Source organism: Vulpes vulpes, chromosome 15, assembly GCF_048418805.1.
Source record: "Vulpes vulpes isolate BD-2025 chromosome 15, VulVul3, whole genome shotgun sequence".
NCBI classification, from domain to species: domain Eukaryota; kingdom Metazoa; phylum Chordata; class Mammalia; order Carnivora; family Canidae; genus Vulpes; species Vulpes vulpes.
In genome coordinates this window covers 94,817,855-94,839,754 of record NC_132794.1, presented here as the reverse complement: position 1 = coordinate 94,839,754, position 21,900 = coordinate 94,817,855, and the positions used below count along the sequence as shown (strand labels likewise).

The window sequence follows — 21,900 nt, the reverse complement described above, 5'->3', positions numbered from 1 at the left end:
ATAAGCAATTGATACACAGTCTCTCTTTTGCATGTAGCTGGCTTCCCTAATTCTGCTCAATATTGCATTCATTCACAGATCTTCTGATTAGAGCCCATTGAAGCAAGGGAACGACAGAAACACAGCAAACTTAGCAGGAAATAAAGTAAGGACTAATTTAAATTCAAGCATTTCTTATCCCTTTGCATAACTACCCTTAGAACAGATGTTAACATTCACAACAAGATTTGTGAAAGTGAGAACCCAGCAGAGAAACCAGGGTGACCATCGTGAGAAACTATGTCCATCACTTTGGGGAGATAAGCACCTACAAGGCAGATTAGGGATAATCCCTAGATCACTTCTAACTAATAATAAAAAAGTAATAATTTCCCAAATACAAGTTTCTTATCCTTTGGAAATGTTCCTCTGAAGTTATAAAGCTCATCACCAATAAAGCAAGCTCATTCCACTTGTGGCATGTTTTGGGGGAACAATATGGCTTAAATGTCAATTTAATATGAAACCCAAGAGAGGGAGGGTGAAGGAACCAAAAGCATGGAATATATAAAAGGATAATGTGATTCTGAAATCAGGTGCTACTTCTTTTAGAGTCATCTGTAACTGTTTCAGCAATACGAGCTCTTTCTTATAAGCTCAAATTGTCCTATTATCTCTCTACCACAGATTCTCCACTATCTGCATCAGAATCACCTAGAGGGCTTGTTAAATATATATAGTTTCATACCACACTTGTATGTTTTGAGTGCCTGATTGTTTACATTTCTAAAAACTCTTTAGGTGATGCTGATGCTGGTCTTAGGACCATCCTTTAAGAAACATACCTCTAGACCACTTATCTAGAATTTAATTCTCCTATCTCTGGTCAATTTTGTGTCAACCAATTAGGAAGTTTCTTAATCAAAGCTGGGAATGCTCCTTGTACTTCCTATGCCATATGGCCTTTCAATGGTATATGCTTGACAAAGAATAGGTAATTGATTATTGAGGAACAAGGAATTTTAGAGTGTGGTTTCATTCTCCATTCTTTCGCAAGAAAAGGTAATTCCCACCATGACCAAATCCAGTATCATCCAGTAAACTAGCTCTACTGGCTTGCAATTACCAAGATAAACTATTTTAAGTCTCCTCTATGGAAATGCATTCCTAACCCCTCTTCTTACATTGTATTTTCACCAACATAACAAAACCTTATCATGTGAGATAATATATGTGAAAATCTTGAAAATTCCAATGGACAACAAATGTTCATTATCACCATCATTCTTTTCTTTTTTTTTAAGATTTTATTTATTTATTCATAGAGACAGAGGGGGAGAGAGAGGCAGAGACACAGGCAGAGGGAGAAGCAGGCATCATACAGAGAGCCTGACATGGGACTCGATTCAGGGTCTCCAGGATCATGCCCTGGGCTGCAGGCGGCGCTAAACCGCTGCGCCACCAGGGCTGCCCATCACCATCATTCTTATTGCTGGAACCCCCACAGACTCATACCCAAGGTCTTGCTCATCAAGAGCTTTTGGTAGGTTTGGCTCAATATTCCTTTTTCAAGGTACAAACTAACCTCAAGTGCAGGGCTCTGTGTGTGTATGTGTGTGTGTGTGTGTGTGTGTGTGTGTGTGTGTGTGTATGATATTTGATACAGAGCTTTGAAGAAAGTAGATACCACCTACATAAATACAAATCACTGCCTGGAAACAGGTAGCCTTCCCTTTAGTTCTCTTGAAGAAGTTGCTCCCAACCACAGAACAAAATTAATGAATTTTCTAAGCCATTTCTCACTATATGGATTTTCAGGTAAAATCAATTAAAATTTATTAATTCTGTTTTTCTTTTTCTTTTTACCTTGCCACTTGGATTTTTTCATAAGGGTTTTTGGCTTCACTTAAGATTCATCCTCTTGGATTTAAATGTGAGACAAGATTCCATCAAAATCCTTGAGGAGAACACAGGCAACACCCTTTTTGAACTCGGCCACAGTAACTTCTTGCAAGATACATCCACAAAGGCAAAAGAAACAAAAGCAAAAATGAACTATTGGGACTTCATCAAGATAAGAAGCTTTTGCACAGCAAACGATATAGTCAACAAAACTAAAAGACAACCTACAGAATGGGAGAAGATATTTGCAAATGACATATCAGATAAAGGGCTAGTATCCAAGATCTATAAAGAACTTATTAAACTCAACACCAAAGAAACAAACAATCCAATCATGAAATGGGCAAAAGACATGAAGAGAAATCTCACAGAGGAAGACATGGACATGGCCAACATGCACATGAGAAAATGCTCTGCATCACTTGCCATCAGGGAAATACAAATCAAAACCACAATGAGATACCACCTCACACCAGTGAGAATGGGGAAAATTAACAAGGCAGGAAACAACGAATGTTGGAGAGGATGCAGAGAAAAGGGAACCCTCTTACACTGTTGGTGGGGATGTGAACTGGTGCAGCCACTCTGGAAAACTGTGTGGAGGTTCCTCAAAGAGTTAAAAATAGACCTGCCCTACGACCCAGCAATTGCACTGTTGGGGATTTACCCCAAAGATTCAGATGCAATGAAACGCCGAGACACCTGCACCCCGATGTTTCTAGCAGCAATGTCCACAATCGCCAAACTGTGGAAGGAGCCTCGGTGTCCATCGAAAGATGAATGGATAAAGAAGATGTGGTTTATGTATACAATGGAATATTCCTCAGCCATTAGAAATGACAAATACCCACCATTTGCTTCAACGTGGATGGAACTGGAGGGTATTATGCTGAGTGAAGTAAGTCAATCGGAGAAGGAAAAACAGTGTATGTTCTCATTCATTTGGGGAATATAAATAATAGTGAAAGGGAATATAAAGGAAGGGAAAAGAAATGTGTGGGAAATATCAGGGAGACAGAACATAAAGACTCCTAACTCTGGGAAACGAACTAGGGGTGGAGGAAGGGGAGGAGGGCGGGGGGGTGGGGGGGAATGGGTGACAGGCACTGAGGCGGACACTTGACGGGATGAGCACTGGGTGTTTTTCTGTATATTGGTAAATTGAACACCAATAAAAATTAATTTATAAATAAAAACAACAACAACAAAAAAAAGATTCATCCTCTTGGGCTATATAAACCTGAGACCATCTCTTTCTTTAAACTCCTTTGGTGCCAACTTCCTACACTACTAATGTGACTCTAGTCAGTTAGTATCCTTTTATGCTCTTGTATTATTACTTCTAACATACAGATGGTCTGGGCATGGTGGCAAGGGTAGGAGGCAAAGATATAGAAGACATCTTTCCCTAGTTCTGTCTGCCACTAAATTAGTTAGGTGACCTTGAGAAAATCACTGCATCTCTCAAGGCTTCAGTCTCCTTAGGGGAGATAACTTTAATCAGTGACAAATACTCAAAGGATGGGATGCAGAAACAGTCTAGGTAGAATCTGACCATTTCAAGATAATTTCTAAGAGTTTATTTTCTTTTACTCTCTATGTCTAACTCCAGGTGTACAAGCCATCTATCTCCTGGTGACCCCATACACAAAGGATTTATCTATTAGAGACATTCATCTTTGTCTCCACTGGCACTTCTTCCATATAACAGATGCTCATTAAAAAATTCTGGGTTGATTAATGGATAGAATTAATCTATCAAAGTCATTCACTTCTTCCAAAATTGGGGTAATAGCTTTATCTGCCCTTATTTCTGGGCCAAAGAACATGGTTGAGCTGCATGTTCTCTGGGGTTTAGAAAGACAAAAGCAATCTCAAGAGAAAAATAGCAGCTGCTTCTCTTGTCTTTGTTACCCTGGACTGTGATAGGATTTCCACAAACAACTATGATTTTCTGGGACCCTAACTAACATATCCTGCCTAATCTACCATCCAGACTTGAGTGCATATTTTGGGGAGAGGACTGATTAATCTGAGGGAGGAAAGTGGTTCACAAAAAATAAAAAGCTTCGTTAGAATTCCATACACATCACGGGTTAGCTAATCATTAATTAAATGATTTCAAAGGGGATCTTGGTATATAATTGCTATAATTTAGGTGAAAACAATGCCACATTAAATGTAATTAGAGGAGCAGCCACTGTAAAGATGTTTTTCTCTTTACAGGAAAACTACTCTGGGTCACCTGATTCTCTCCTGCACAGTTCTCTTTTCCACCTCCAATTATACCAACCTTCATACATAGTTGTAAAAGCCAAGAGAAGTTTCTAGGAAAGAGTGGTTGATTAGTCCTTCAGAGAGGAAGAAGACAAGGACTCATTACTAGAAAGCCACTAGAAATATGCAAAAGAAAGAACGAATTGTGATTGGGGAGTAAGATTAGGACTTTACCGTGGACTAATTTTTGAGAGAACATTTGATGGAACTTAACTAGGAATGATAGTGTGCTGCCATCGACCTGGCTCTGAACCCCCTTTTCCTTTAGTTTCCTCAGGGACTCCTACACCTGCATCTTGGGCTCCTCTATTCACCAATTCCCCCATTTCTATCTGCCTGAAGAAAATCTTAAGAAAGAGAACAAGGCCAAAGTTGACTATGTCAATTCCCTCCTGACTTTCCTTTCCCTGTGGCTGACTTAACTGAGTTCTCAGTCATGAGGCTAGAAACCTAATTCAACACTTGTTTTTGCCATGTTCTTCACTCCTTCATTTGCTGCCTCTTCCAATCTCATTCCAAATGCCACCTCCTCTTAGAAGCATTCCTTAGATATTGCAAGTCTAAGAATCTCTCCCTCTAAACTTTTGACTTCCTGTGTGAGCAGATGGTGACCTTCTCCCACAGAGGCAGATGATTTTCCTCAGTTTCTCTAGCCTTCTGCTTCAGTGACACCATATTCTCTTTGCCTTTGTCTTACTTCTCTAAGTGAACTTCTCACCCACTTCTTCTTCCTCCCATCTCTTAAGTTGTAACTTAAGCCTTCTTCTTCTTGGTTCCTACACTTGACCTTGGCAATCCTATTCATTTCTGCAACTTCAACCTCTATGTAGAAGACTCCCAACGTACGAACTCTTGTCCTTGAACTCTCATAAGATCTAGTCATGAATATCAGGATAAGACCTTTGAATTTGATTCAAAAGCCACAGTAGCCTCCATCTATCTTTGTAGTATTATCTCCTGCTACTCTCCAATGTTACTTGTGCTCAAACAATTCCATTTGCTCCACCAAAAGCAACATGATTTCCTATGCCTGATTTTCCTGTGCTTGGGGTGCTGTTCCTGCATCTTGTCCAATTCCTACCATTCTGTAAATCTAAGGTAAAATAATAGGCAGGGTGATGAGAAATAATGGGTTATGATGAAAGGAGGGGAAGCACAGCTTTTCAAATCTAAATATTTCACAGTGGCCATTTTGATTTCCTCTTTAAAAAACAAAACTACTCCTAAATAACCCAGGGTTTTGTTTCCAAACATATGAGGTTTTTTTCCTTTATTTTCTTTATCATCATCATTCTATTTTAAAATTTTGATCTAATTATAATATTTAGAGAGAACATGATCTCAATTATATCAGCTTTTGGAATTGGTCCAGTATTTCTAGTGGCCTAATAATTATGGTCAATTAAAAAATTAAATATTTGCTTAAAAAATAGATATTCTCTATTTATTGAGTAGCGAGTCATATACAGGTCTTTTATTTTTTTTTAAAGATTTTATTTATTTATTCATGAGAGACAGACAGAGAGAGAATGAGATAGGCAGAGACACAGGCAGAGGAAGGAAGCAGGCTCCATGCAGGAAGCCCGATGTGGGACTCAATCCCAAGTCCCCAGGATCAGGCCCTGGGCTGAAGATGGTGCTAAACCACTGAACCAACCAGGCTGCCCTATACAGGTCTTTTAAATAAAGCTTGCTAATAGTACAATTCACATCAAAATTATACCAACTTTCTGACTCGCCTATTGGTTTCCACATGAAATTTATTAAAATATTCCCCTATGGTATTGCAAATCCTTCATTTCTCCTTGAGTTTTTGTATGTTTTTGCATTATGTAATCATAACACTATACAGGTTTTGAAATTATTCTATCTTCTTGATGGATTATTCTTTTTAGTTTTAACTCAAATGCTAACTTTTCTATTATGTCCTCCATGATCTTCCTTCATCCTCCATTCCTTTCCTTAGAAAGAAACAATAAATGCCTCTTTCCTCTGAATTTTGGTAGCATTTTTTCTCTATTTTGCATATTACCCTTAATACTTCCAATAGGGATCAAAATTCATAAACTATATGTGATGAATGTTTTATCTTTCCTGATAGATTTTAAACTCATGAAAGTTTGCAACTTACATACACGTGCCTTCAACATCATAGGTGTTTGTCATATATTTATTGTTTGAGAGCCAGTTAAATCAAGTAGTCAAACATAAAGGTGTTGGCATCACACAGGGCAAGATGTGAGAGCCAATCCCAGGCCTAAAGAAAGTTCCTTACATATATTAATTAGACCTCATGTACAAAATGAGGATAATAATATTAACTAACAGAATTCTGAGATTTAAGTGTGTTGCATATTTGTGTTTTGTATAAATTAAGAAGTAAATAGTTTTAAACAACTATTAATATTTTTATATAATAGTATCTAATTATGATAATTTGCTTTATGTCCTTTGTTGAATGCCTGATAACTGTGTGGGCAGATAGTGTGCCATACACTTTTATATCCCAGTGATCTCTACTACAAGACTGTAAACAGTAGGTACCCAAGTAAAAGTCAATCAAATAACAACAATAATACTTAGAAATATCAATAAGAGTGATAATTTACTGAATGCTTACAATTTATTAACTACTTTGTATGGATTACCTCATTTCATTTATTATCTGCATTTAAGAGAAAAGGAAACTAAGGCTCAAAGAAGTTAGATAATGCATCCAAAAAGAATTGTACAGCAAGTAGGTGTTGGAGCCAGTCCAACTTAGGCAGTTGCTACTAATGTAACACAGTTTCAGCACTGTACTTTTAGCAAGGCCCATACCTCTTTTTAAGTGTTTTGTGATTCATTAGCAATCATTTGACTGCACAGTTTGGCACTGAGGTATGAGCACGGGGGTCCTCTTAGCACCAGGTCATTATAGGCTGTTTGCACAAAAAGCAGAAATTCCATGAAATACATAAAGCTGAAAGCACAGTTGGAGGAGTAAAAGAGAAATCTAAAGAGAAGATATATCCAGAGAGCTTCAATTATGACCCAATCTTTCTCAAGTTCTAAAGCATCTACTATTTGAGCAATTATGTATTTGAACTTGAAGTATGACCACTTTTATTGGTTCTACCTCTAGTTGGGAGTCCATGGGGCATGAAAAAGAAAGAATCATAAAGTCTTAGTAATCCAAGGGGCCATAGGGATGAACCTTTGACCTAATCCTTTCACAGGTTGGATGGGGAAAACAAAGTAGTAGGCTGCTTAAGAACACAAAGAAGTAGGACCCAAGTCTCCTAAAACCCAACTCTTCCTCCTACACTGACTGCTTTCATGGGAAACACTTGAAGCATGCAGGCAGAGTCATGGTGCACCATATATAATAGTAGTGCTAGGAGTCACTGCTTGGCGGAATGTAGAGTAGACTAGAGATTGTATCTGGGGCTATGGCAAAAAAAGGAAGTCTTCAATCAATCCTTCCTTCAAAAGGAAGTCAACATTTTGCTGGCTTTTCCTTCAGGCTATCATGTCTAAAGGATGCTCTGGATTTTCCAAACTCTAGCCTGCCAATCTGGAACTATAGATGTGTACTCCAGCTTCTTCTAAGAGAGAGGATTTTCTTTGATTTGTTAAGATGTAGCATGTTTCTCTGTACACTCTATTGAATCAAATGAATCATCAGAATGACATAGACAATGATGTCCTTGGTTTCTGGGGAACTGAGCCTGCTTTTCTCCAAAGACAGCTTAGCTGTTCTCACTAAGAAAGGTGAAGGTCAGAGGTACTAGAGTAATGGAGTCTAAGTTTCGCTTCACAAGTGGCTGGCAAGCTAGAAGGCAGGCATAGACCTTTAATTTATAAATGAGGGAGAAACCCTGTGGGTACCAGGGAAGAAGAATTCTTTCACTGGTCCAGGTACTACTTCCACATTGACATGTAGATAAATGTGCCCCAAATCAAATCTTCTGCAATGACCTCGTCTGGCTGCCTGCAATTTCCACTATTGACACACTGGATTTATTTCTCATTCCTCTAAGTAAACAGTTAAACCTGTTGTGGATTCCAGTGAGTCACATACCATCTTCTCTGCCACCTCCATCCAGGACTCAGAATTAGCCATTGCTAGGAAACCACAAATCCCAACTCAGTCCTTTTACCCAGCCTCAACTCCTTTCACTGGCTGGATGTCATTAATTTGAGAGCAAATTATTAGAAACCTGGAAAACAGTTCTGAAATGCCTGCAGATTTATGATGAAGTCATTTCACAAAAGGTCACAGGCAACCCTGCTATAATTAAATCTTTCATTAATTTTTAAAATACACAATAACTTACAAATGCATCATAAATTAACCAGATGACCTTGAAGAAATTATTTAGAGCACTGCTTCTTCAGAAGCCACTATCTAGCAATTTCCTGAATTTTTATTTTATGACTGGGATTTGTCTATTTTACACTATTGTCTTTGATTGGGTTCCAGTAGCCTGTTTTTTTCAAATGATTTTGTATTAATTCACTCAGAGCACTAGTTAGACTGGAAAGTGATGGTGGGTAGTTAAAACTCTCCCTTCCTTTAGGTCATAGCCTCGAAGGTTTAGTAACTGTGACCCACACAATCACCCAAATATACTTAAATGTAGCAGCTCTTTCATTATCTGGGAGATAATTTGTACATTTTGATAAATGATTTTCCTTTTCTCATTAAAAATTAGAAAACTGGGGATCCCTGGGTGGCTCAGCAGTTTAGCACCTGCCTTTGGCCCAGGGCACGATCCTGGAGTCCCGGAATCGAGTCCCACGTCAGGCTCCCGGCATGGAGCCTGCTTTTCCCTCTGCCTGTGTCTCTGCCTCTCTCTCTCTCTCTCTCTATGTCTATCATGAATAAATAAATAAATCTTTAAAAAAAATTAGAAAACTATAAAAATGTATAGATGAGAAAATAAAAGCCCCATTGGAGGTAATCACTCTTAATATTCTGTGAGGTTCCCTTCTATTCATTCCCAGTGTTGTTATTTCTCAGACTAGGATATAAGTGATCATCAGAAACCAAGTCGGGATTGGAATTGCAGGAAGTTAGAGGTTTATGGCAATCTCTCTCTCTGTCTCTCTCTGTCTCTCCCTCCCTCCTTCCCTCTCTCCCCACTATCATGTGTACCCACCACCACCACCACCATTAAAAGCTCATAATTGGATGATAGAAGAGATTCCATGAACTCTAGACCTGAAATAAAACTCACATAAAAATGTTCTTTCTTCCATAGGATGTGGAAGAGGCTTTAGAACATAAACTTCCCATCAGCAGAGCCCTTAACTATCCTGTGTATGCCTCAGTCTAACTCCTGGAACTTTTAGAACAGTGTCTATCTTGTAGTGTGTATGCAAGGCATCCTTTGAATAAAGAACTAATACATGTTTTTGTAATAGGGGTTTGATACATGTAGATCCCTGAGTCCTTTTCTAAAAATCTAGTTCTCTCTGGAAGGCCAAAGTCCCCCCACACCTCCTTTTGCCTCCTGCTCCATTAGGCTTCTTCTCTGCTTCCATGGAAGATGCTCCTGAGAACCAATTTCAAATCAAAGCAGAAACAGTGGTATTGTGAGAAGGCCAGCCATCAGCAGCCCACAGTTGTCACTATCCGGAAATTCAGGCCACATCCCTGGCTACTGGTGTGTGTCCATGCCACCTGTTTGTTTTCACATTAGGGTATAGATCGGCTTAGCACTAAAGGAGGTCAGCAGATGCTATGGAATTGCATGGAGTGAAAGTGAGACAAGAACCAGACATTCATAGAAATAGGCAGGGGTCAGCAGCGAGGGATCCTGCAAGCAGAACCTGTATCAATGGCAGGATGCTCCGATCCATGAAATGGTGGACAGAGGCAGGGATTAGAAGGTTTGAAAATAAGTCCTAGAAGAGGCAGAGAGCAGAGGGGAGAGTAAGAAAGAAACCAAAAGGCATCAGAATTGACAAGGCATGGAAGAAATCGGAGTTTTTAGGATGAATTTAAAGAATCATTCTATGTCCAAACAACTGCAATTATGTTCTAAAAACTTAATAGATTCCTTCAATGGGTTTGAAAGTTTAAAGTCCCTAACAGTGGGTTAGATACTGTGGACTGCTAACCTGTGAATGATTAGTCAGCAGTTGGGGGTTGAAAGGGGAACCCCAGAGATGGAAACAAGAGGGAGAAGGTGGATGTTGAAGACAGGAGGAAATACATGGGAATCAAAAGAGCTGGAAGAAAAGAAAAGGTATACCACCTGGTTTCCCCATGGCATTCTATTTCTCAGTCTCTGACTCTGCGTCAAATCCTGAAACAAGGGCAGCCTGGGTGGCTCAGCAGTTTAGCCTCTGCCTTCAGCCCAGGGTGTGATCCTGGAGACCTGAGATCGAGTCCCACATTGGGCTCCCTGCATGGAGCCTGCTTCTCCCTCTGCCTGTGTCTCTGCCTCTCTTTCTATGTGTGTGTGTCTCTCATGAATAAATAAATAAAATCTTTTTAAAAATTCTCTAAAATCCTGAAGCAAGAGATAAAAGGAATCTTAAAAAGCTTAAAATTCATCCCTTGCCCTTAAATGTCTTCAGTTCAATTCAACGGTATGATTCACTCCCCATGCACCTGCTGAGCACTAATCATGCATAAGCTTCCATGATCAGGCTCTGAGAGAGGACCAATAAGACCCTATGAATCTCCCAGACTGAAAAAGACCTCACACTCCCATTCTGGAGATAACCAATATATACAACACTCAGCAAACAGTGCAAAAATCAAGACAATGGTAATTCTCCATGACCCAGCAATCCCATTTGTAGGTATGTAGCTCTGAGAATTCTAAGGACATACTGGGAGGCATCTGCAGAGAGAGAATAGTACTGTTTAAAATAGTACAACACTAGAAACAATCGCAATGCCCATTGATAGGAGAATGGAGAAATAGACTGCATATTCCTATCATGAGAGAATGCCATAGAGCATTAAAAGTGTCTGGACCAGATGGATATGCCCCAAGATAGGTAATGCTGAGTGACAGACCCATGTAGGAGAATGGTAACAGTTAGATAAATTACATACTTTAAAAACACATAAAACAATACTACATATATTTCTGTGGATAATTAAGTACATACCAAATGTGTCAATACACTCACTAGCAGGATATACATCTAATTCATGGGCATTCACTGATCTGTGGAGGGAGTAAGGGCAAAGGATCTGAAAAGGGGACACTCATGAAAAGACCACCTATTCTGGGAGTCCCCATATCGTAATTAAAAAAAAAAGTCTGAAGCCACAGCCATGATGTGTTAGTATTTATTAATTCCTGATTGGTACATTGGTGCTGATAAGATTATTCTTTGTACTTATATTTATTCCATTTTTGAAACTTTTGAAAAGAACTGCAAGAAACAATATAGGTATGAAATCGTGAATAGAGAATCTATCCTGCAAACCACAAATTGAAAATCTTACAGAAGCCAGAAGGGCAGCTTAAATGGACCATGAGTGAGCTGAAGCACCGCAGCAGATACATGCATATCAGGTGAGAGGTGGGGCACCACACAGCATGCCCAGTCCAAAGCAGGCAGCTGCCATGCAACTCTAGAAAATTGTTAGACTGTGGGCATTTGGGTTCAATGCTGCCAGATGTTTCCAACTTTGCAAATTTTGGCCCCATTAAGAAAAGCACAGACCAAACTAAATACACCTGGTGAGTCAAACTCTGCAGCTGAAGAAAGAAATTCAGTGAAAGAGAATGAGTAAGAGCTGAAGGAACTGAGGAGGGCTTCAGGAAAGAGGTGACCTGCCTATGAGGTTAGGATAAGAAATGAGGATACTTCCAAATGATATCAAATGATCGGCCTGTTCAATGTTTCAGAAAGGTGTGTCCTGGGAGTTTGTGAGTGGGAGAAGTTTATAGAAACTGGGTCAAAAATTCAAATTATATTTGTAACAAGCCACATACATTAAGCTCCATGTGCCCTCTCACTCAGAGACAACAAATCACAACCTGTGGGACAAATCTGGCCTGCTATCCATTCTAGAAGGCCGACAGCTAACAATGGTTTTTACATTATAAGTGGTTGTGGAGGAAAGGGAAATGAAGAATGGTATTTTGTGACATGCAAAGATTTCATGCAATTCAAATTTCAGTTTCCATTGCTAAAGTTTTATTGGGACACACTGATGACCATTCATTTGCATATTGTGAATGGCTATGGCTCCTTTGACCCTAGATTGGGAATCAAGTAGTTGCATCAAAGATTTTGTGGCCAGTAAAGTCTAAAATCTTTAGGGAAAATCTTTGTTGATCCCTGTCTAGGTGGCCAAATTCTTCCCTGCAAGTGACCCATTTCTCATTCATTACACTACAGAGACTACAAACATCGCTAATGTCCCTCTGTGGAGATTATTTCACTTAATTCTCAACATCCATGACAAGAAAGCCAAACTCAGAGGGAGAGCAGGTAAGGTTTCTAAGGTCACATGGATCATAAGTGGTACCCTTAGCACTAGCCTTGGAGCATAGAGCCCCAAAGTCCATGGCTCTTGACCATCATTCCTTCCCACACAGCAGTTTTTGGTCAAAATAAATCTTTTCCTTCCAGGCTGTTGCCAGCCTCCCATACATCCTAGTGACATCCAAAAGCTCCTATACAAGCACACATTCTGCCTCTGTATTCCCTGGCACAAACAGCAGTGTGCTTCCAGGATGATGGAAGTCGGCTGACAATGTGGAGGATATGAACCCAGCAGCCAGCCTGAGATGCAATGGCTTCAGAGTTCCACTGGATTTACCGATTACTCAAATGACTTACTTTGGGCAAAGTAAAATCAGGCTCCTCCAGCAAACAACAGAGAATTGAAAAACAGATCAATGGAAGCAGCGCTGGTTCATTTCCAGCGACTTTATCGAATGCAGTTACTGAAGGCTAAACAATGCATTTATGCTCAGGGTTGGGCCTCTGCGTTGCGCAAAGGCTATATTTAAGGGCATGTTCCCTGCTAAGCATGTGGTCACAGTCTCTTAAGTGGAAAGAAGATCTTCATTTTTTTTTTGTAACCTCTGCATCTTCAGGTTTTGAATAATTTTCTAGGCAAAATGTTCTCTCTCCCCCTTCACTGTGGCTATTAGTTCTGGTGGTGGAACAATGGATCAGAGATTTATGCCAATTAGAATTGGATTTATACAGGGAGTCAGTGAGGCAATTGGCCCTAGACAATTGGCTATAAGCATCTCTAGCTTTCCTACCACTCATTCTCCTCTCTGCAGGCCAGGGACAGTCTACTATTCCATGTTTGCTCATAATGCTCCCTCTCCTTCTCTGCAGAGCCACAAAGCTGTTTCTAACTATTCTATCTTTAATCCCTTCTTTGATATCCAATGGCAACTACAATTTGCCCTGTACCTTCCGATTTCATTGTGGTCCAGTTCTAGCACATGTTCGGCATCTTTTCAAACAGGTTGTGTTTAAGTGGGCCTACTGTGACCTGACCTCATGTCTAGAGCACAGTGGCCGCCCATCAATACTTAGTGAATAACTAGCATGCTGCCACTTTTTCCCCACACACCATGGTCCTTTACTGAGCAAACCTTGGAAAACTCTAGTATCTTTCCTCCAATTTCAGCTCTGAGCCTGATGCTTGAAATTCACATTCTTTGCACTCAATTTGCCTCTTACTGAATGTGTGAGGTGAGCACTGAATTTGTCTGAGCCTCAATGTCTACATCTGCCCAATGGTGGCAATCTAAAGTACCTGGCATGGTCCTTGGGAGGAATCCATGAAATCAAATTTGAGAAATCCTCAGATACCTGGCACAAAAGAAGGTGTTAAACAGACACGGGTTGGTAAGAAGATACTTCTTCTGGCAAGAAATGTCCACTTTCTTCCAGGGAGGCAGGTTTTCCCTCTTGGTTTCATTGTTTTTGTTTTTTTTTTCCCTGAGAGGCTGCCAGGTTCTCCCTGGCTCCTGTAAAAGATCAGCTAATTCACAGCCAATTGGTTCAAATAGTTCACATCAAGAAAGAATTTCATATGTAGCTTTGAGGATGCAGGAAAGCAGTGTTTTTATTTTTACATCTGATTCCATATCTGAGCCATACAAAAAAAAAAAAAAAAGCTTTCCTTAGAGTGTAATTTGGGGCCAAATAATACACCAAAGAGGCCCAAGTGCTCCAGCAGCACAGGCATCTCATCAGCTAGAAAGCCACTGCCTGAGATAGCAATAGGCCCTCTGGCTTGTCAATCATCCAGCCCTATTCTCAGCCTTAAGTAATAAGAATGGTCACATTTCACAATGAATTAGGCTAGACTAGATGGTTCCTGTCAAGGTTACCAGGGAGATGTTGAAATAATAACATTTGAAAAGACAGTGGAAAAAAGAGCAATAAAAGTAAGCAAATCTCATGCCTGCAACCTTGGGACTGTCTTTCTCACATAAATTCCCCTATCAAGCTAGTGTTGGAAGGTACCATGCTGCCCAAGCACTGGCCTCCAGGAGAGGTAGAAGCTGTCAGAGTCTTCTGAAAGGTGGAGGAAATCAGGGATCACTCCCAGGAGGGGCCTCATTCTCCAGCTGCCCCTTTGTGCCCATGCATCATTCCACCCCTTGCATCATCATCTTCCACAGGACACCTCTGCATGCAGAAGGCTCCAACTCCTACCTAACCCCCAGGTCCCCATAACTTGCAACTACTGGATTCTGATCATAGCACTTCAAAATCTAGGGAAGTCACTACAATCGCAATCACTTACCACTGGGAAAGATCACTGAGGATCATAAAATGGACTTGTTAATTCATTCACTTACTCATTTAATCATTTAATACATGTATACTATTAAATCCTTAGTTCAAGCACAAAACTGATAAACATATGACACCCATTAGCAGGATACACAAAGATCCTCCCTCATAGAATTTAAAAGCCATTCATGTGTTTACACAGATACACGCATGTGTCTATCTGCCTGTTTTAAGAGCAGATAAAGGTGGAGGAGGAAATTACCAAAAAAAAAAAAAAAATTACCATTTTCATTAATATTTATTGTTTTAAGCATTTGAAGGAAAACTACATAGGGCTAAGACAGTGTATGGCAAGGAGTCCCCAAAGTGATCAGATGGGCCAAAGAAGGTGTGCTAGAAGAGCTGATTCTTAAGCTGAGACCTGAAAGATACCTAGAAGTTTGGCTGCTTAAGTGTGGAGTACAAGTAAATTCTAGGTAGATACACAGACAAAAACCTCAGGGCAGTAAGGCACTAGTGAATCAGAGAAAGGTGGTCAAAATATGGGGGCCAGAAGTGAGGTCCCAGGCATGTGGTCAGTGTAGATATTTATAGGCCATTCAATGATTTTGAATTTTATTCTACAGGCAATGGACAGCCTTCCATGAATTTTGAGAAAAGGAGTGGCATTACTATATTTTCAATTCCAAGAGCATCACTTTGAATAAGGTCAAATTCCTACACATAACCTAAGAACCCTCACAGTACCAATCCCTTGACACCCAGTCATATGCTCTTATGTGGCTCTTTCTTTTTTTGTGTTCTTTGTCTTGAATCAGTCATTCTTTCAACAAATAATTACTGACTTCTCACAATGTGGCAATTCTCCTTTCAGGAGGAGTACTGATGTCACAGTACTCAACAAAATGATTAAATTTTGTACTTTCTTTGAACTGACGTTCTATTACCTATTACCTGGCTTTCCACTGGTGACCTTCTATTGAAATTTCAAGACCAACTCAATTGTCACTTTTTGTGTGTGTGAAGCCTTTACTCCCTTTTACTCATATCCTGGTTATACCCCTTGGGTTCTTTGATGATTGGTGTATCTCTCTCCTCCAACACATTGGCCTGAGTGTTCTTTGAAAGTAAAAAGAATTGTATTTACCTCTTTAATTCCCTCTAAGAGAATATGAAACATATTTGAAGCTTATTACATAATTTCAATAATTAACTGTGTATTATTCAAAACTTTCCAGGGAAACAGAACCAATAAGATGAATATGTTGACCCTTGAATAATGCAGGGGTAAGGAGCAACAAGCTTCTGCACAGTTAAAAATCTGTATATTGCCTTTGACCCCCCAAAACTTAACTATTAATAATATACTGTTGACTGGAAGCTTTATTGATAACATAAAGTCAATTAATATATATTGTGTGTATGCATTATATACTGTATTCTTAAAATAAAGCCAGCTAGAGAAAAGGAAATCATAAGAAAGAGAAAATACATTTATAGTGCTGTACTGGATTTATTGAAAAAAATCCACATATAAGTGGACTTGTGGGGATCCCTGGGTGGCTCAGCAGTTTCGCGCCTGCCTTTGGCCCAGGTGTAATCCTGGAGTCCCGGGATTGAGTCCCGCGTCGGGCTCCCGGCATGGAGTCTGTTTCTCCCTCTGCCTGTGTCTCTGCCTCTCTCTCTCTCTCTCTCTCTCTCTCTCTATGTCTATCATAAATAAATAAAAATAAATCTTTTAAAAAAAGTGGACTTGTGAAGTTCAAACTTGTGTTATTCAAAGGTCAACTGTATATGTGTGTGTGTGTGTGTGTGAGTGTACACAGAAATATACAGAAATAGACAAAGAGAGAGAAGAATTTGAGATAAGCATTTGGCTTACACAATTATGGAAGCTGACAAGTCTCAGGATCTGTAGGGTGAGTCAGCAAGCTGGAGACCCAGGAATGCTGACAGAGTAGTTCTAGTCTTGAAACTCAAGAAGAGTAGATTTTTTAGTTGGAGTTAAATACCAGAAAAAAACCATGTCCCAGTTCAAAGGCAGCCAGGCAGGAGGAATTCTCCCTTGTTCAAGGAAAGGTCAACCTTTTTTTTCTATTAATATTTGTAACTGATTGAGTAAGCCTCAAAAATATTAGGGAGGGCAATCTGCTTTGTAAGGTTCACTGATTGAAATATTAGTCTTTTCCAAAAACACCTTCACAGAAACATGTGGAATAATATTTGACCAAATATATAGGTACCCTGTGGCCCAGTCAAGCTGATATATAAAATTAATTACCCTAAACTGATAAATATTTAAAACCTCCAAATGAAGGTAACAAGCTAAACCAATAAAACCTTAGTGAGAATGAGCTAGCCTTTCTTCCTTATTGACCACTGCTGAAATACAGAGCTAGGGTTAACCATGAGAAGAAAATTACAGAATTTAAACAGCCCAAATCAGGAGTAATATTTCGTTAAATGGCAAGAGTAAGCATGTCTATTCTCAAATGGCCCCCAGGCCCTTAACCATTGCTTATAGAATATGTAAAGTTTTTGAACCCCTGCTTCAATCCATGTCATTATCATTCCACAAGGGAAAGCACTGGTTAGCCCTGTTGGATCACCTGGTTTTAAAGTCATTTTCAAATGTAAGGCAAAAAATTATAAATAAATAAATAAACAAACAAATAAACAAATAAATAAATACACACACACACACACACACACAAATCTAAGGCAGAGACAGAAACTGCCTCTTGGCAATCCTTCCTGGGCTCACACCAGTGGCTGCCTGAAGAGGTCTGAGAACATCTGGATCATTTTTATACTAGAGAAACTCTGAGTTTAATAGAAAGTTAAAAACAGGCAGCCTGAATTGCTTACACTTGGTTGAGACAACCACTTCCAAACTCATCTTAATTTCATTAAAGGACAAATACCTGTCTGTCCCAAATCCCATGTAAGACTATTATGCTCTACCCTCATTCCTTTTCTACTTACCAGCATTTAAAATATCTTGATAAAAAAGGTAGAAGAGGGCAGAAGCTTTGTCTGTTCTTGTGCAGTCTTACTGGGGAGGAAAGGAAAATAGGAATGCTATCTCGTCTTTTCAGTAAATGGTTTGGCCCTGAGGTCAATCTCCTCATATCCATGTGACCAGCTAAACTCCATGAAGCTGAGAAAAAAATTATTACCATTTAAGATTAGATGAACACAGAATTTAAACTGTAGGCTTAGACTTGCTAGGGTAGGGAATGCCCAATCATGCAGAGATTGGTGTACATGTGATATTGTTCAAAGTAATGACCAAGAGAAGCATGTGATGAGTCCAAAGAGGCCCCATACAAGAAAATGCAGGATAAATGACATTATGGGATGATGAGAAAGCTAAAGAGAGGGATCAGTATGTGTCTTTCATACAAAAGCAGAAAACACCTGACTTTAGGATCATATATATCTTCACTGACTGACCAAGATTCTAGGACCATGTCAGGTTTGACTCTGATGAGCAGCCACATCTAGTTTAATAAATTCAAGCAAACTATACAACCTTCTTTAATGTGTGTACGTTTGCCTTATGGAATTTAGAATTCAATATTTTAACTCCTTGATGGCCATATCAGAGGAAGTCCTAGAAAAGAGGAAGATTTTCTTTTTATAGCTAGTAACTAAGTAAAGGATAGGAAATAATTTGGAAAAATTAGCTCATGTCAGAGATCTTCATGAAAAAAAGATGGTGGTATTCCCAGGATTCCATATGCTTCCCAGAATTCATAAGAAAGCATTTTAACTCTTGGCAGAATATTCTGGGTAAAATGACACAGTCATTTGTACATCACATTAATTTAATATACAAGCACGCAAAATATGGAGATAGGAATTTCTGATTTGTCATCTAGAACTGCTGTGTCATCTACCGCATAGGTACCAGCAATTTTTTAAACTTTTATTATTGTTATTATTTTATACTAGAACTTTATAAAGGTCTTTCCAGGACCCTAAATCCTTGGGATTTCTCTCTCACTGTATCTCTCTTACCTATCTCTCTGTGTATATACATATATGTATAGAAGTGTGTGCATCTGTATACACATACACTTGCATATACATGTATACCTATATATTTACCAAATCGTTTGTATTTTAGAAATAATATTTATATTATACTCCCTTTAAGTATCCAGAACTTATATTACACATTATATCTATTTATCCACCAAATGATGAAGCTTTAGAGTCTAGGTATCAATAATAATATACTGTATCTTAAATACTGTCTATGCTTGTACAGCTACACTTGCATACAATATTGTTAACTCTTAATAAAGTGACTTCTCAGCTTAACAATAAGAGCCCATCTGTTTAGGAACTTTAATTAGAAATTTCATTGGTGAGACAATTCTGTGTAGGGTGTACTTTAAGAAAATGGGAAGAAATTCCTGGACAAAACTCAAATTTTAGACTTATATCCTATCCTGAGCAACAAATTCTACAGGAAATCCTTGCTCACATTTTACAATAGAACTGCCCAGAGAAGTCTTACCATAACATAGGTTCACAGTTACAGACATCAGTTATTAACACAATATACCCCTTGGGAGGATCATAGCAGCTCTTCATATGGTTTGATATCATATGTTTCTACTTTCAACTACAGAGCTCTGGGATTTAACCCAGCACCTGAAACATAGCAGATGCTCAAAAATGACGGTTCAGTCTTTAAAAGACAAGTTCACCACCCTTGGAGTTAAGAGAAAATATTTCCGTGGCAATTTAGAAAATTCAGAGAGAATTAAAGAAGAGAATTTAAAATCACTCTTTGTTGCACTGTCCTAAATGTTTTAAAGGCATTCTTGTGGAACCACTCAGATTTTCTATTATAAATCTTTTTTTAAATAACGAGGACACTGGGAATCCAAGACTTTTTCTGTACACAAGTCATGTAGACATGAGACCCTTGCAGTGCTTCTACTAAATTTCTAAAAAGATTTTTAGCATTTCAAAATTTTGAAAAGAAGCATACGGAATGATTCAATCTTAGAAATGAAGAAATGAAGATCCAACATGGCTAACTACCAGACAGGTAATCCATAGCTACTGGATTGTACAGAATCTTAACTCAGGTACCCTAAATCTGGGATCAGATTTTTGTCCATTTGTTTTGTTTTCTATGATTAGTGTACCATTTTTTCATCACAGTTGAGTTTTTTCTGTCACTCTGAAATCCCAGAGAACTAGCCAGTCAACACTTTGGATGTGAGAATGGAAGTAGAGGGGTGGGACACGGCAAAGTAGTCAAGTTGGGGGCCAGATTATAACATTTGAACAAAATTGTGTAGATTCAGTTATAACAGATTTTTTTTAACTGATACTCTGGGAAAGAGATAAAGCACAGAACTAGCCATTTGCCCTATTTCTGCCTCCTCCTTAAAGCCCATAAGTCTCATACTGGAAAAGAATGATTCAAACTATAAAGACGTTCTTGAACACAGTTTCAAAGAACAGCAGTGTTTCTTAGAGGAAGAAGACCACTCTTTTCCCCAAAACCAGCAGAGAAGCATCCTGTGAGCCCTTCTGTGCCAACTCCACAACACAGCAGATTCCCTTAATTTTGCCCTTTAGACTCCTTTTATTCCACTCAGTGAAGATTAAGGTGTACAATGTTCTAGTCATTTCAAAGTGAGGGAGGCGAGGGCGGTATTGGCTAGTGGAGGGTTACCGTAACTATCCTCCCACATCCCCCTACATATCCATATGCACACAAACACAGAGGTCATCAAGTTTTTAGGGATTAAAATTAGATAGACTTTGAAAATAGTACCAATTTATTAATATTTTCTTTAAAATTCAGAAAGTACTTGGGATCTTTTTACAACTTTAAGACCATCTATTCTCGGGGTAAAGGAATGTAGGAAAATGTTCACAGCAAATTAATCTGAAGTAGAATGACAACTTTGGGTATGTGGTGTGTGTGTGTGTGTGTGTGTGTGTGTGTGTGTGTATGTGACAGACTCCAGGAGTTTCCCTTAAAATATTCCCTTATTTCAGTATGTTGGCTATTTTATTTGCCGTCCCTGTCCCTCACCTTCTGCGGGACTGTCCTGGAAAGAAAGAAGAGATGTCTAAAGACTGTAGCTTTCTGTTTCCTTGGATAAGTGGAAATTTGTTAGAATATCTTAAATACTGTTATAAACCTTAACTGGTTAATTAGGAGCCTTGCTTCTCAGATGCTGTCAGTAGCCTTCTGAATCAGTGGGTACAAGAACACATATTTCCATTTTACAGATGAGGAACCTAGGGACCAGACTAGAATGCTTTGGTATAGGGTTCCCCAGGAAAATCTGTGGCCTCAGTGGAGCTAGAACCCAGGTCTCAGGCTCCTATGGGCCACAGCAAAAGAAGTACTCACGTCATGATTTGGGTCTCCACTCCTGCCTCCACCAGAGCCCCGTCAACAAAGAGAGGAACCGAAGTGAAGCCATACTTGTCCCAGGAGTGGCCCTCGTCAAAACTCACCCTGGGTTGGGAACAAGTACACAGAAGAGATAGCTGAAAATCATACCACACTCCTTCACAACCATTTTTCAGGTTATTAAATTCTCCTCTGTATCTCACTTTCTGGCAGTTTGAATTATCAATAGGTATTCATCTTCAACATCTCCCCATATTATTATGAGATTTGATCAAAATTGCATTTCCTGGCCCAGGCAGAGACAGTACCAGAGATACAAAAATATTTCAACATATTAGGATCAAAAAACAACAAACAAGAAGAAAAAACAACCCAAGCAGGAGGGCTTAGTTGGTGGAGTATCACATTTCAAGTACTCAGAATGTACCCTAAGGTTCAATTTACAGCACAATCAATTTGGTCCTTGGAGTTTCTGACACAGATAAATTGAGTAGTGTGGGGTGTACTCTAGGGGAGGAGAGGTGTATTGTATGTCTTTCATATCAAACTTTAAAAAAAGCCATTTCCCATTTGTTCAGAATGAATGTTAGGCTCATTTTCCCTTCCCAGTGCTA

General features: G+C 39.1%; 1 protein-coding gene across 1 annotated transcript in view; it reads right to left on the bottom strand.

Moving 5' to 3' along the window:
- Positions 1-21,900, bottom strand: part of SORCS3 (sortilin related VPS10 domain containing receptor 3) — a 586,685-nt gene that overhangs the window by 54,113 nt on the left and 510,672 nt on the right. Inside the window, exon 14 of the mRNA XM_072739947.1 lies at positions 21,284-21,391. Within this exon, the coding sequence (XP_072596048.1) occupies positions 21,284-21,391 (108 nt within the window). The remainder of the gene's footprint in view (positions 1-21,283; positions 21,392-21,900) is intronic.